This window comes from Filicampus tigris, chromosome 3 (assembly GCF_054856515.1).
Source record: "Filicampus tigris isolate MCC_2025a chromosome 3, RoL_Ftig_1.0, whole genome shotgun sequence".
Lineage (NCBI taxonomy): Eukaryota > Metazoa > Chordata > Actinopteri > Syngnathiformes > Syngnathidae > Filicampus > Filicampus tigris.
The window spans coordinates 7094831-7111256 of NC_141219.1; the positions used below are offsets into that span (position 1 = coordinate 7094831).

Consider the following 16426-nt stretch of genomic DNA (forward strand, 5'->3'; position numbering starts at 1 on the left):
TTAGCATAATCAGCAAATGTGTGATAATTATTTTAAAATTATTCTTACACTGTCACAATGTGTGGCCAAAAATGGGATATTTTGAAATAAGCGGTTCGTAGAATGGATGGATGGAGTTGACCAAATATCCTCAATATATTACGAACGTCTGAAGAAAACTCGTGAGAATATGCAAACTCCACATAGGAAGGTCAGATCCAAGATTCAAACCCAGAACCTTTGACTGTGAGGCACCTAGCCAACTTGCCCCAACCCCGCCCAATCCAGGTATACCCATCTAGTTATTCGTACGGTGTTGTTGTACGTTCAAAACATCAAAACGAGTGTGACATTACAATCCGCCAACAACATTCAAGCGTCTTTGTAATAAAACACTATGACGAATTCGCTCATGTCAATACTAAGTCAAAATTACAACATCGGCACATCGCCCACAAATATTCACTTGGTGTGCAGAGCTTTAATCGGATTGAATTACCACCCCCTGATCACTTGGCTAGTCTGGTATAAATATACAATCTATTAACTGATTCATCGTTGAGTGCTGGAGGACGGAGAATGACACCAAGTGGTCTGCTGATACGGAGGCCCTGGAGAACTGACACGAGTTTTGAAGCTGATCTCTCCTTGCAGAAGCGTCTTAATTTTATGAGTCATTGGAAACAGTTCCCCAGGATACCGCAGAGATCACTTCATGGTATATACAGAGGATCAAATCACACCAAATAAACTCTCTCCAGTGCTTGCTCTGTTGTGATACAGTAAGTCCCAAGGGCTCTAGATGGCCTGATTCAACACATTTCAAAGTCTGGCTACCATGTGTGTGAGCAGCCAAGGAGGCTAATTAAAGGGTGATTATCAGGGTGTCGCCCGGAGGCAGCAATGGTATCGGGTCTGGCAGAGAGGAAATACTAAAGGAAAAAAAGTATCGGTTAGGTGTGAACGAAAATCCACTTTGCAATCACTTCCAATAACACCTTACGCAATGATGTGCTAAATATATGGCAATTCTTTTCAGTTTTTTTTCACCAAGTGTGATCGTTTTGAATCAAGGGTTATATCATTTATGAGGACAAGAGTAACACTCACCTTACATGCACAGTTCCTGCAATTTTCCGGCTCCACCCACAGCTCCTTATCCCGGTAGACGAGGCCGTTGGCACTGCAGGTCTTCTCGCAGTGACATCCCTCGAGCTGGGTCAGCCTGGACTCGGCGTAATTTAGCTGAGAATGACCATAAAATCACCAGTCACAAAACTAAATCAAAACTCTGACACTGCGAGCAGGTTAACCCCTCAACCCCTCTCCATCGCCCTCTGGAATGCCCACTTTTGTTCAGAAAGCAGCTCCACTGGGAGCCAGTCATTAGAGGAAGAATAATAAGTCATCTTCATTCGGCTCGTGCTTCAGACCGTAGGCTATAAGCTACAGTAAAAATGACGGCAAAGACAGCCACTCGAGATCCTGGCGAACCCTCCTTTTACTCCTACGCCCTTCTTTCCAGCTTGTTTCTTTCCCAATTCTCTTGATGTTTGTCCTTCAACTACGATGCCTCTTTGACGTCCGTCAAAGAACTGTTTGTTCGTCTCACTGTGAAACAAATGACTCCTGACTTGAAAGAAAGCAAAACGAACCAAGACCAGGTCTGATTCGCTACTATTTGTAATATATCATTACATTTGTTAGGACCAAGATTAATTCAATACTAAAGGGAAAATTTGACTGATTGAATTTATAATACACCGGTTTTCAGGTACCACCACTTTTTCACCCCTTTAAAATGTTGACCTCTCTGGCATTCCTTTAAAATGTTGACATCTGAGGTTCCTTGTAGATGGAAATACGCCTGCCTCTGTTGCTTTTTTTTCTTCACTTGTGGATCGTATATTGTTAGGGTCAGCTACGGAGACGGAATTTACGATTCGTCGCCCTAAAGAAGTCAGTATTTAGAATTACATGGACGAAGAAAAACGTATCCCTGCAAGCAGGGCCAGAATGGGTCTCGTTTTCAACCCTGGAGTTTCAGGGCTCAGACCAGCCCACTTTAGTCCACAACTTTTTAATGAAGATATGCAGTGCAACCTTAAACTTATACTGCAAGAATCTCTCCAACATCCAGCTGAAATATATTTTTGTATATTTTGTTATTTTTGTCCGCAGCAGGACTTGAACTGTAACCCTCTGGTTCAAAATCCAAGTCCTTTTGGATGGGCTATTAAGTGAGTTCCACAGGAGTGCGAAAGTATGTACTGCCCCTTGAACCACAAACTCCTCATGAATTCACCACTATACCACCCTGCAAAAAAAAATAAAAATTCAATGCCAAAAAATGTACAATATTAATCGATAAACATTCCATCTTCAGTTTGTGTGCTTGCATTGCTGTGAGTGAACAACACTCCAGTTTCATGCCCTTGTGTTGGCATTGGTGGGCATTTACTCATGCTAATTAGGACCAGCTGGCCCAAGCCTGCTATTTATGAGGAAATGAAATTATGAACACAAGTGCAAACAGTTGAACGGGTTAGGAACGATTCATGAATCAGCATAAGTGGACCAAAGTCATTACTCGGATAATTTCAAAGCAAGGTCCATAAAGACATAACAGGATGAATTTGATGTGGAAGCCTCACATATAGACCTGATCCTCTCTCAACGTAGATAACATGAAGACGTTCAGAGTTGTGACTGGTGTCATTGAATAAGAAAACTGGCCTGAACGGTGAAGGTCATCTAAGAATTTATAGCCTGGCTGGTCAGAGCAGCACTCAGTCTACCCCAGCTTCTCCTGTGAGACTCACTCTTGCCACAGGGTCAGGAAAGTGAGGACTCGACATAAAATGATTGATTCTTCTAAGAGAGACAGAGAGAGAGAGATACTCTAGATGTCCCTGAGTTATTCCACATCATGTCGAGGCCTTCCCATTGGCTACTGGAAGACTGTGTGAGCTATATGCTTTAAAAAGCAACCCCTGTCAAAGCCCTAAACAAAAGACACAAATTTGCAAGGCAAAGCGTCAGCCCTGAGGCACCTCAAAGGAATAGCTTTCCAGGATATCGTAAGCAGCACCAACTGGCAGTGCTATCACACAAGTCAGAAGCTAATAGAAGTGTGTCTCCAGTGGTTGACACATGAGGCAAAGAGACCCTGGCATAATACTAAAACGACAGAATAACATCTCGCTCGTCAATCTGCACACTGGGGTGTGTCCAATATTCTGAGCACGAGGTACTTAATAATCCGTTGCACATTTACGATACATGCAAATGTCAAGGGAATCGATGTACAACGCTTGGAGTCAGTCTTTCTCGTACACCACATTCAAGTAAGAAAAGATTCACCCCTTGGTGAACTCTTGGAGGTCCATCACTGAAAGGCAAGGAGACATTTAGGGAGTGGAGATGACCGCATCCTCCCCGCTGTGACTTGTATGAACAAATCAGGTGGCAAAGTGCTGTGTGTATGAATGTAAAAGTTGAATTTGTCAACACAGCGGGATGGAAATGTTCATCGAGAAAGCAGTTCTAACATTTTAGACCCATGTATTGTATATTATTGCTTTTGAGACGCTAAATTTATAAGCCTGCCAAAAGCCAAGATGGCAGTGCCCCAGATGGTTGCGCTGGATAACAGTGAAAACAATAACTACCCCTAGCTGCACTGTTGAGTGACTTATAACCCATTAAATACATTCTGGAACTGCACAAGAAAAAAATTGTGGTTCAGCAATTCTTGTTACAATTTTTTCTCGTAGATGAACTTACAAAAAAAAAGAAATCAGACAACCGTCTTAAAGACATGATTAGCAACTAGTATTTGTTACAGCAAGTCCATATATAATGATTCTAACTTGTATCATATCATTACAGTTTAGGGTCAAATGGATTGCGCTTGTGCAGGCTGCTGGTATAATGACACAAAGTTGACTTCATTTCACTAAGGATGTAGTGAAATCCAGTGTGGAAACATGTCACCAGATGTGAAATATCGGTATCAATTCCACAGACTGGGCTGTGTGTGCTGCAAATGGCTTACATACAGGCTGAGTTTTTAAAACGACAACAAACGTCTGGGAAAATCCCAGCGCGATCACACCTGGTTATCATCCCCAAGCGTTTATTCAGGAAATGCATTTGAAGGAAAAGTGGATCAAGAGGAGGAATAAGGAACGGGTTTGACATTAACTTTCTGCTCTGATAATGTTTGAGTGTGTCAAAACACGAGCATGTTTTGCCTCACGGAAACGTGGTTGTGCGAGGCTATTACGGTGGATTTACACTCATACGCTTTGACTGTATCGTTTCGTCCTCACTATCTTCTTGGAGAGGTGACATACAGCCAGGACTAGCCTACCACCACCTCCCTATGCCGTCCCAATCAGTGTTGGGCAGGAGAAGGTCAATTCCATACTCTCCAAACTCACCCACGGAAGACCACAGGTCCAGACTCAACTGTTTCCATTTTTCCCGGCCTTCAGCTTTGGAAGGAGACAATTGTCCAAAAACTCATGACAAAGCCATGAATGACTTCAGACCCAATGAAATTCCTTCCATATTCTGCAAAGGCATGGTAGGAAACAGCTTGGACCGCCCACAATTTGCTCGGAAGGAAAGACGAGGAGTGGAGGACGCCTGCCTTTCATTTATTCATCAACCTTTTGTTAGGATTTCTTCAATGGACTTTTCATCACATTTATTACAGTGATCACAAGCACACTTCTGCACAGGCCACCAACAACTACAGGTCACCACAACTCTGGTTTAATGAATTTCAACATTTCTTAAAGTACAGAACCCCGCATGTGGGGGTGAATAGTTCAAATCAAACATTGTTTGAAATACAGCTGTCCCATAGAATTGTGTTTTCTCAACCGTCCTCTTCTGCTTGTGCACCAATGAAATGAAGAACAATGGACTAATACTGCTAAAATACGCAGATAACATGGCCCTGGTGGCCTCTCTGACAAATGAACATTCCCTGTCTACATGGAAGCCGTATTTGGAAACTATGGCCCTTTAGTTTCAGGAGAGCTCACCGGAACCGAATGTTAATAAAACCAACGAGCTGTGCTGTGGGGGAAGCCAGACCCATGACACACCACATCTACTCTCTAATCCGAACAGGTCCATATTTTTAGGTACCTGGGTATGGAGATCGACTATCTCCTCTCTTTCCCACAGTATGTTGATGAGCTTTACAAAAAGGCCCAGCATGTTTCTTCTGCAGATGCTGAGGAGCTTTAACATCAGACAGGACAATAAAACAGTGTATACCGGTCACTCATTGAGCCTGTTCTCACATTCAACGTCACATCTGTAGAGTTAAAAAAAATCAAGAACAGTCATCAAGTCATCAAACAAGCAGTAAAAATCACTGGCATCTCTCAAACTCCTCTCGTTAACCTGTACATCCACACAGTACAAAGGGAAGCAGTCCACATGGCCATGGACTTGTCACATTCCCTTCATCGCTCTTTTAAGTGCCTCCCTTCAGGCAACCATTGCGTGTACATCTGGCCAAAAAGAAAACTCGCTAGAAGTCTTATTCTCATGGCAGTGTGCCTTTTAAATAATATATAATGATTGCAGGAGTGTTTACCCATTTTAGGTTGATGTGGTTTTAGGTATTTGTAGTATGAATGTATTGTGCTCTCCAAGCCTTAGACCAAAAACGACTTATGACACTATGGGGCAGACAGTGTTTTTGTTTTTGCTGTGTACTTGTGTCGGTACACACTGTGGACTTAAAGAGGAAGTCAACCCAAACATCATTTTTTCAAGAATCGGTTGTACGCAGTCCCACTAGTTAAATCAAGGCATTCTGACAAATATTATGTTTGTGGAATAAGAGTTAATCCACTCATTTTTAGCCATCTCTGGGGGCGGCCATTTTGTCACTTCTGTCGACTGAAGATGACATCGCAGACGCGCAGGGATCAAGTAACGGCCAATCGTGGCTCAGCTTCAGAAAAAAAGGTCAGCCGTGATTGGTCGTTACCTGAGCCCTGAGCATCTGTGATGTCATTTTCAGCCGATAGAAGTGACAAAATGGCAGCCCCCTGAGATGGCTAAAAAGGGGTGGATTTTGCTGCTTAACTCATATTCAAGAAACGCAATATTAATCAGAATGCCGTGTTTCAACTAGTGGGCCTACATTGAACATATTCTTGAAAAAAAAAAAATGTTTGGGTTGACTTCCCTTTAATGACACTAAAGTAAGAATTTAATATATTTTATGTACAGTCTGGTGGGCTATATTGGATACTCCCTTTTGTGGGGGGGCAATTGATTGATCTTACCTTGAGGGTCATCTTGGCGAGTAGGTCCTGCAGGTCCATAATGCCTTGCACCAGGCTCAAGAAATCACTACAGGTTGGACAGGCTGAAAGAAAGAGTGCATGAACACAACAGAAAAGATAAAGCAGCCAACGAATGGTGGCAGTTTAGAAACAGATGAACAGTAAACAAAACACACGTTTTTTGGGGGGCTTGTGGTAGGTATCTGCTCAAAAGACAATGTAGAATTATGTGCCTTATTATATTGATCAGGGATTGGATCTCTATTTTACAAGTAGAAAACGGTGGGAGAATATCATGGGGAAATTAATATGAATTAAGAAGGAGGGCAGGGGGAATGGATGGGACACTTTTTTGTTATAAATTACTTTGGTGACCATCATATCACAGTCTAATTTCATTCAGGTTAATGAAAGTTAAAAAAAATAATAATAATAACAAAAGTTAATTAAACACACTCATTACACTGGAATATACTTTCGGTTCAGAAAATTGTGGTACATGGAGATACTTACTGCGGTTAAGGTTCGGGCACTGGGTGATGTAGCCGTTAGGAGCAAAAACAAACTTCACATCCTGGATAACGCCCTGACAAGAAGAAAGAGAGAGATCCACTGATGAGATATTTTTCCACTATTGATCGATCTGGTCCCTTTCGCTTGATGTTTATCAGTTGGTGTCCCCACACAAGGAGGTTGAGTTTCATTTTTATATCAAATAATTTGCTGTAACTAGAAATGATATGTAATCCTCGCTACTTGGCCAACAGTATATGGAGCTCATTTGCATGAGACAGGGGCACCACCACCACCGCAAAACAAACTTCAGCACGACAAATAGCGTGTGTGATATCACGCTCGATGATGCGGGTACTTTGATGAAAGCATTTTATGGACACATTATGACACCTGGACACAATGTCTACCCTTAAATACACACACACTAATAATGGAAATTTCCTCAAAATGTGTCAATACCAGATAGCAATGTTTAAAAATAAAAATGTGGACAAAGTAGAGTGCTTTGTAGCACTAAATCATCTACAATTGAAGATGCTGACCAGTCTGCCAATCATTGCGAATGACAAGTTACACCCAGCAGCACCACGCTTCTAGGGGGCCTTTGTGATAACCACAGGGAACAAACTCTTTGAAAGAACAAAATATATATAAATATATATAAGTATAATCTTTAAGGAAAAACAATTTTGTAAATCCCCCTCATGCAGAGTCACACAATTTATCCTTAACATGGGTCGCTGGAATCATTCAAATGTGTCATCCGAACCATTTGCCACCGCCCTTCCCCTTGCTTGGGATATGCATGAAATCCATTCGCAGTGCAATTGCGTGGCCTTGATGCAAGCAACACCTTGCCGCCGTATTTTGGAGGGAGAGCCATGAGATGAACAGGATTGCAGCGCAGATTGAGACCGCATTCGCAGAGCAATACACACGCACATAGACGCGCGCACAAACACACACGCACACGCGCCGGCCAAGCTCTGACTGTTTCAGAAGAGGCTGTCAGAAGTGTCAGAATAAAAATGACGGTGTGGATTTCAGATGTCGATCCTGGTGGTGCAATATAGAAGCCCTGACCATACATCACTATCTATGATTAGTGGATAATTCAAGTGAAACCCTGAAATAAATCCTCTATTGCTCTCCCTCTCATACCAACGTGTGCTACATATGCTGTGAATAGTATGCATTTCTTTCTTAGCCCAGAAACTGTTTGACAAGAACAATAAGAATGCATTTCAGGCCATTCAGGGAAGAAAATTTGTTCAAAAAGGATGAGGCTGACATTTTTTTTTTTAATTATTTAATTAATACTTAATGCAAAAAATTTCCCCAAAATTACTCCACAGCAGATTGGGGAGGCCTATATTTGTGCGTACATGTTTTTGGAAAAATATTTATTAACATTGTTAAAATTTTGTAATATCAAGTAAAACTGCTATTTTAGACAAAATATTTTTTCGTGCCGGAGCACGTCTAGTTTACTGTGTTTGGGAATTTGGCAGGCATCACTGCAGACTCTGCCCCCCATCCGCCTGTCGATCTCCCACTCCATCCTCCCCTCAATCGTGAACAAGATCCCCAAGATACTTGAACTCCTCCACTTGGGGGAGGAGCTCATCTCCAACCTGCAGAGCACACTCCACCCTTTTCTGACTGAGGGCCATGGCGTCAGATTTGGAGGTGCTGATTTTCGTCCCAACTCCTTCACACTCAGCTGCCGTCCGCTCCAGTGACAGTTGGAAATTGCGGTTTGATGAAGCCATTCGTGCCACATCATCTGGAAAAAGCAGAGATGCCATACTGAGGCCACCAAACCAGACCCCCTCAATCCTCTTAAGAAAACTGCAGCTCTTCTCAAATAGTGGGGCGGGCCCCCACTTGGGAGGGCGCGTGTGACCCTGGGGAAAATGCTTCTTTTCCCGCCGTACTACAATAAAGCGTAATTGCACATCCACTCCAGTAGTTGGCAGTGGCGCTCTAATTGGCTATTGTGCGCAGCGAGTATTAGCTCTAGGGCGTAGGTTTGTTTTGCAACGAGCTGGCGATGTGAAGTGCAGTAAACAAACCCTTAGACACCATGAAGACATTTTTAACAGGGATGAAGAGAAAGGCGGAGAGAAACGAAGATAGTGAGTCAAAAAAAGTCACCCGAAATATTGTGCTTCTGAGTTATATTTGCAATTTCAGGCAAATTGATGCACTTAAAATCTTTTCTTTTACAGACTAATAAACAATGTTAATAAGTTTGTTTTTGTAAGTTGAAGTATATCTCTTTTTGTTTTCTTTATGTTAACAGGGATATGCTATTATTTATAGTTGCGGCATAGAGTCGGTGGTGGGCGCGAATTGTTTTCTTCTTGCTGGGGGGGGGGGGGGCGTGACAGAAAATAATTGAGAAGCAAGCACTGCTCTAACCCACCGTGCTGCCCTGTCGAATTACTAATAAAGAACATTTGGAATGTAAGAAAAAGTACCCAATTCCTATCTCTAAGTGCGTGGGCGACTTAATGTGTTTTAACTCGTACTGTGACTATTAAGAGACCCGCTGAGCTGAACACAAAAATGTAATAATTTTCTCTCTGTGGTATGAATTAGGGTTGACAGTACAACCCATCACCATTAAAAGTTTAACACTGCAAGAACTTTAAATATGATCCTCTGTTGAGCAGTGATAGTTCAAACTTAACGGAGGGCTGTGTTTAACATAATAGTGGTGTTTAAAAAAAATGGGAGCTAAGTTCAGAATCCTTCCAGTAGTTTTTTTTTACCATATTGTTCACGTGACACTGGTGTAGAAAAAGTCGTTCCTTAATTAAATTTGTATTTGATTTATACAGTGAGGGCCCGATTTAGTAAAAGATTTGCACATTCAAGAACACAAACTTGATTGCTCGATGATGTGACATGATGATGTATCAGATGTGAAAACGGATCTACTAACTGGGCTTTTTTTCAACTAAAAAAAGGGGGTCGGCTTCCCAAAAGATAGCCCCCCCCCAAAAAAGTAAAAATATGTTATACCTATTACACTCGGAAGAAGAAAAGGTTTACTACCAGTCTTTTGTTATGTTTACATTTATCAAGTAAATTGTCAGTCTTAATACAGTGGTACCTTGACTGAAGAGTTTAATTTGTTCCATGACCAAGCTCATAATTTAACTCCATATAAATCACATGAAATCCTTTTTAAAATGAATCGAATCGAAATGCCATTAAAATGTTCAGCCAGCCCCCGCCCACCAAAAAACAAAATCACTACAGTTAGTTTGTTACGTTTTTATATATATATATATATATATATATATATATATATATATATATATATATATATATATATATTTATATTAAAAAAAATACAGCACTGTCTTGTATAAAAAGAAAATGAAACTTAATTTTAATAAATAATGTAAAGTGATTTTATAAAGACACAATTTTGGCTCTGACCATGCGACAGCTTAACACTAGAAAAAAAAAAAAATGGAAGTGAAGGTGCCACTGCATTAGGATCCCTCGCGATGTCTTACACGAGACAATAATCTGACCTGCTGATTTGTGATTTGTGAATATTGACTATGAAACAAACCACAGCAGTGAATTGAACATTTCGACACGATAGCAAAAATCTGAATGTAGCTCTCCAACAGTCGTGTCAGCGCAGCCTGTGTCTGTGGTTGACTCTTATCGTGGTATGACAGGCCCTGCAACACACTGAGCAACAGGTTCGGGATTCAAGGTGTTACAAGCACACCTGTCAGCCAACGTGCCGACCAAAACCAGTGAAAAGCTGCAGGGGAAATTTCCTTTTTTCTTCATCACTTCACACGAACCAGTTTCCACGCCATCTGTCTCTTTGCTGACAATCACTTTTAAGCAATCCTTGGTACCAACTGTGGCTAGAAAACATGATTAAGCGCCATCTTTCAAGCCCAGAGCTTTCTTCAAGTTGAAGGATTCAGTCTTGGGCTACAAACAGGTGAAGGAGGAGCAGACGGAAGGAGGCGAAAACTCCGGCCTTCAGATTCAGAGCAACATAATTTACACCGCAGCAGAGATTGGAGGCTAATCAATATGTAAGAGAGAGAAACAAAAATGTCCATTGATTGGGCGGGCAGGGATGTGGGTTAAACAGCAAGGAAATCATATCTTTGACACGATCTGTCACGTCCTTTGCCTGCTCCGAGTACAGGCGCAAGGGTGAGAAAATGAGCGGTGATTAAAGATCGACATTGTAATGAGTTTGGGAATAAGAGTTTCAAAGCACACACTGCGCTGTATGCAGCTACTCCGTAAGCCCCCTTGGTACTTCATCTTGTGTCTTCTACCGGGCTCCCTTCCACTTACAAGCCCAGTGCAAATCTGCCCAATTATCCCGGGCGACTTGAAATGCGAAGCACGTTACGCTCCGCGAGGGAGCCCGCGCGACTGTGTGTGCACCTTCTTCCGAGTCTCACCTTGAATAGGCCGTGCTTGTGGCTGTGCTGGCCCAGCCAAACTCCACTTCCTGGCGTGACTTCCGTCTGAGGAGGGTCTATAACTCGCTCATAAATCCTGTCAAGACAAAACACAAACCCAAAAATCAATTACAGTAACTTCCCGTGAATAACATGCACCAAAGTGTAACGCGCCCCACCACCCATAACAACCCCCCCCACCCCCCCCCCCACCCCCCCGCCCGGTACTTGTGTGTAATTGGCTGTAGTTTTTTTTTCTATTTGTAACAATTATTTGATAGTTTTTTTCTTTGGGTGGTAATTGTTATAAATCTGTATATAATACCGTGAGATGATTTCAAATATTTTTTGGGGGTCGTTGTTGTTATCCGCGTAATATATTTGGTGATTCTATTGACATGGGCGCATTTCTCAAATGAAGGATCCCAGTGAAGTGGGAGAAAAAGTGCGACTTTGTTCATGTGTGTGTTTCCCTCCTCTTGCTTCATGTGAAGCGCGGCTACAACTCTCCTTCAAGCATGACAGCTCGGATTCACCCCACAGTTTCCGAGTGGGCTATTGATATCTGGACATGAGAAGTTGGCTGGATTAACCAAGATTACTGACATAGATGCAAACAGGCTTAGGTATTATCAAGGCAAACACCCTCAACAGCAACAACACTATTTTATCCTGACTGAGTCAGGCTTTAAGAGATAGGCCTTGGAAAGGATATTTTAAAAAAATAATAATAAATTGTCACACAAAAGGCCCATGGTGAGACACTCACCGTGGTGTGGCATAAGTGATACTGATGTATCAATGGTGGTTTGATCTGTTTCTGAGGGAAAAGGGCCTCCCTAAGCAATACAGCTATCCTAAAAATGACAAAAATGGCCCGATACAAATTAGTATAGACCGTGGCTCATCATCTGTTACTGGAAACGTAGCGAATCGTGGATAGTTACTTGTTTGACATACGTGGTCCTCGGTTAATGACGGACGCATGGACACGTATGAGCAAGTTGGCTGTGTTCGCGCCCACAGCAGCGCAAACTAACCATTTCAACGCCGACACGTGGTGTAGTCTGCTCGATGCACACAGTTAGATCGCGCTTTGCGCCAGACTTGCACTGGCTACAAATATAAATCAGATAGACTATGATTTACTTTTTATAGAAAAGTTGCGTTACATATGCCATAGCTTCCTAATAAAATGCTATATTATCGTAACTCCAGATTTGTGCTTTGTACTTTTTCTTTTGTTGAATTCTCTTCTGCAAGATGTCTGTTGTCATTAATAAATGCCAAGATGAATAGTCACCTAAATAAACAACAACATGATGTGGTTGCACCTTTCCAAATCTAGCATTCATTTCCCTTCAAAATTTTCAAAACTCACCAGTCGGCAAAGTTAAAATGTGACCAGCATGGTGAGGAAGACAGTTTAAATAAATGCCAATTCTAAGTGAACCTGGAATTGGTCAGTTAATGGACAAAACAAACTCATGTGAATTTTGCTGTTCGGTTTCTTGTTAGAGACGATGAATTGGGCAAAAATGTATGAAACATAGAACAGTTGCAAACAAAGCAATACACATGAAACCAGCTTTTAATTCTTTATCAGCTTAATCCTGAATAAACTCAAGAGCTTAAAAATGACGTTTTAATTACTTGTACACAATTACTTGTGGTGGGTGGAATGCCTGGCCACTGATAAAGCATTTCATTGAAAAGTGCCTTTCAACACACACACAAGGACGTTGCACAATCCAAGTACAAACAAATTAAAAACACAAGTGACATCAAAGTCAGTTTGGTTTGGTGGTGAATTCCAGAGGTGGGGAATAGTACGACTCAATGTCCTATTCCCCGCAGTGGTCAGGCAGGACAGTGAGGTGCAACGATGAGGATGTAAAGGTGCGAGGTGGGCTGGCAACGCAACGACAAACTGGTAGGGGGGCGGTGACGTTATGAACGGCCTTTATAATAAGCAGAAGAATTTTGAAATGTACAGTATTGGCGATTTAACCGGCAGCCAGTGGAACTGTTATAAGACTGGGGCGGCCTGGTGGGAGGGAGGAGGTTGATCTAGTTATAACTCAAGCACTTGAATTTAGGCCAAGCTGGGAGTTTAGGTGGGGATTTGTGGTGTGAGACCCAAAAAAAAAAAAAAATTGAAGTGCAATAATTGATCCCGGAGGTGACGAGTCTGTCAGCAAGGATGGTAATGGAACAGCAGGTGAGGGAAGGACGAAGGCGGTTCTTGCAGAAATGGAAGTCGAGTAATGGTATTTATGTGAGCTTGAAATGAAGGTGTTGAGGATGAAACACTGACTCTCAAACTGTGCAGAACGGGGGGAAAAAAAAGGGAATACTTGATATATTAGTGGAGAAACTGTAGGTTTTCACCCAACTAGAAGGAATTAAGTTTTATTGCTTTTAAGATTGGGAAAATTTACCAGGATTGGAGTTCAATTAAACAGTCTGTGAGATAAGAGAGATGACGGGATTTCTAGAGACGTAGAACTTGGTGCCATCCACGAAGCAAGATAATCAGATGTTGTATTTGAAGAAGATAGTGCTGATGTTAATGAGGTATGTGATGAAGAGAAGGGGTCCCAGAGCTCTGCCCTGGGGCACACCTGTGGTGACTGGGAACAGCAGTAGGTGAATAGTTTAAGTTGAATAAACTGAGCGCAACCAAAAGGTAGGATTTCAATCAGTTTCATGGCAAGTGTGAGATGCCAACGGTGATGAGTCTGTCGAGAGAGATGTTGTGGAACATGATGACAAAGGCCGCACTCTGATTAAGGAGAAGAATGATGATTCAACTTGATTCATCTGCCAGGATGAGGTCATTTGAGATTTTTATTAAGGCTCCAGCCTGTTTCACTGCGGTATAAGCGGACTGGAATTGCTCAAATTGATTGTTATGGGTCAGGTGAGAATCAATTTGTGAGGCAAGTGTTTGCTCAAGTGTTTTGGATAAGAATGGAAGACTGGCTATGAGACAGAAATTGTTGATCCAGGGTGACTGAAAATGATTTCAACCCATACTACGGATGAAACGATTATTGTTGATCGTGGTGTTGATGTCATTTCCCAGATTATTCAAAATGAGGGGATAACAAAAGGATCCTTCAATTGCTTTTTCAGGAAAATGCCTTTGACAACTGAGCAGAGCACTTTTTGTGTGAAGACCTATATTTTCGGTCCAGGTCATTCTAAACTGTGCAGGCAAAATTCCAAAGGATATTCAATTTCAATTGTTATCTGGACAAAACGTTGCTTTGCAAATTCAAAATCAAAGGAGCTGTTCAGAACCTAAAGATGAAGGGGTCCAAGTTGGACAATGTGTGAGTTTTTGACTGGCTGGGAATGTTGACAGGGACTTTGTCGCTTCCAGCCCTGAGAAGTTGATTCCGAGGTGCAGCCAGGAGCTAGAAATTCCCTTAGACTTGCCGAGGTGGATTTTGATGATGCACTTAAAGTGGTACCCCTTAAAAACGTCTGATTAAACAGAAGCTCATCTAACGGTTTAGGGACCAAAGAGCTATCATGTGGGTCTTTTTACTGAAAAAAAATTACGTTAACCCGATGATGATTTGTGCTTCTGAGACAAGGATCGCCTTCCCTTCTCTGGTCATGTGAAGAGTAAAAACAAATTTCTTGGGGGCACAGCCAGAGGACATCAAGAGAGGGATCTGTGCTTGTTATTAACAATTCCGTACGCTTCATCGAGGAGTGTCTCAGGCACCAAGGTGGACATTAGGAGCACATTTTGGAAAGGTGATCAAATTCTAGATTTTCATCACATGGACTACACAGCTCAAATTTACAGGATTGACTTGTTATCAAGTGAAATGTGTGCAATTAATAAAGCAATTTCATCGTAAATTGTTGAAATGGCAGCCACTTGCCGGTACGTATGTTGCAATCATTTTTGGGTCATACTGTATGTTACGTTCTGTACCGTGTTTTGTTTTGGGTTTTTTTTCTTCAATATTGGGATATTGTTGTGTTAAATGAGGGGAGGGACCTGGTGTTGCCTTCCTTGGTGGAGATAATTTTGGAGTAGTCGGTGGATCAGGTTTGGCTGAGTCTTACAGAGACCCTTGGAGGAAGGGTTCTTTCATTATGGTTCTTTGCCAGTTTTTGACTGAACCGTTCTACATTAGCTTTCGATCAGGGGCAAACCAGGGTGTTGGATTGGTGAAGGACTTTTATTGTACAAAGTAAACACATCAACATGCCTGCAAGTCTGATATGTTCCAAGACTGCCATATTGAAATTAATAAAGTCAAACTGAATTCACCAACAAATGAAAGTCGTCATTAGCATACCTTAGCTACTTTGCAAGGGGAAATTGATGCAGAGTATAAGCAATTTATTCCAAACATTCATATGCCTCTGGACATAGGTTAAAATGTTGCCCTGACTACAGCACGAGCATGGGCCGAAGTTGCGGGGGCCGTTTTTTTTTTTTTTTTTCTTTTTCTTTTCATCATCATAAAAACACTGACCCATGGAGGACAGTGGACATTACCTCAACCAGATAAATCACAAAACCCTTTTTCATAGCTGTGGGGGTTGTTTCAAAAACAGAATAGAGGACAAAAAGTACAATTTGTAAGACAGAAAGGTCAGCGGTGCAGGTAATTGCCCATAATAGCTCCATAAAAGTTCCTTCGTATACCACGTATATCACAACTACGCTTACACTTTCACCTCAAGCGTGTTATTAAGCTCAGTTAAACTGTATTCTTGTACAACATTGAGTAAAATCCCCACAGTAGAAAATCTGGGGTAGCAGCTAATCCCACGCTAAACAGCTCAGACCCCCAGCTCTGTCAGCGTTAAATTCAGTGTTGTGTGTGCGCATATGGTTGACTTGCAACAGTTCTCACAATCTCTCAAAATAAAACCACAGACAGCTTATGCAAGCTATCATAATGTATGATAAATTGTAAACAAAATTCAGAGTCAAGGAACAGGGTGTATGATATCTCAATGCAATATTAAGTTTTAAGCTTTAAAGAAGTAGTCAAGCCAAACACATTTTTTTTTTTCAAGAATATGTTCCCAGCAGGCCCACTAGTTGAAACGGAATTCTGATTAATATTGCGTTTGTGGAATATGAGTTAAGCAGCAAAATCTACCCGTTTTTGG

General features: G+C 41.7%; 1 protein-coding gene and 1 long non-coding RNA gene across 7 annotated transcripts in view; one reads left to right on the forward strand and one right to left on the reverse strand.

Moving 5' to 3' along the window:
• LOC147149713 (uncharacterized) overlaps positions 1-16426 on the forward strand; it is a 150437-nt gene that overhangs the window by 119426 nt on the left and 14585 nt on the right. The gene's annotated exons all lie outside the window — the stretch shown is intronic.
• The window catches only part of LOC147149715 (protein kinase C-binding protein NELL1-like), a 154852-nt gene that overhangs the window by 92658 nt on the left and 45768 nt on the right, over positions 1-16426 (reverse strand). Inside the window, exons 5-8 of the mRNA XM_086025785.1 lie at positions 11276-11372; positions 6813-6885; positions 6300-6382; positions 1090-1224 (exon numbers count right to left, since the gene is read on the reverse strand). Of these exons, the coding sequence (XP_085881911.1) occupies positions 1090-1224; positions 6300-6382; positions 6813-6885; positions 11276-11372 (388 nt within the window). The remainder of the gene's footprint in view (positions 1-1089; positions 1225-6299; positions 6383-6812; positions 6886-11275; positions 11373-16426) is intronic.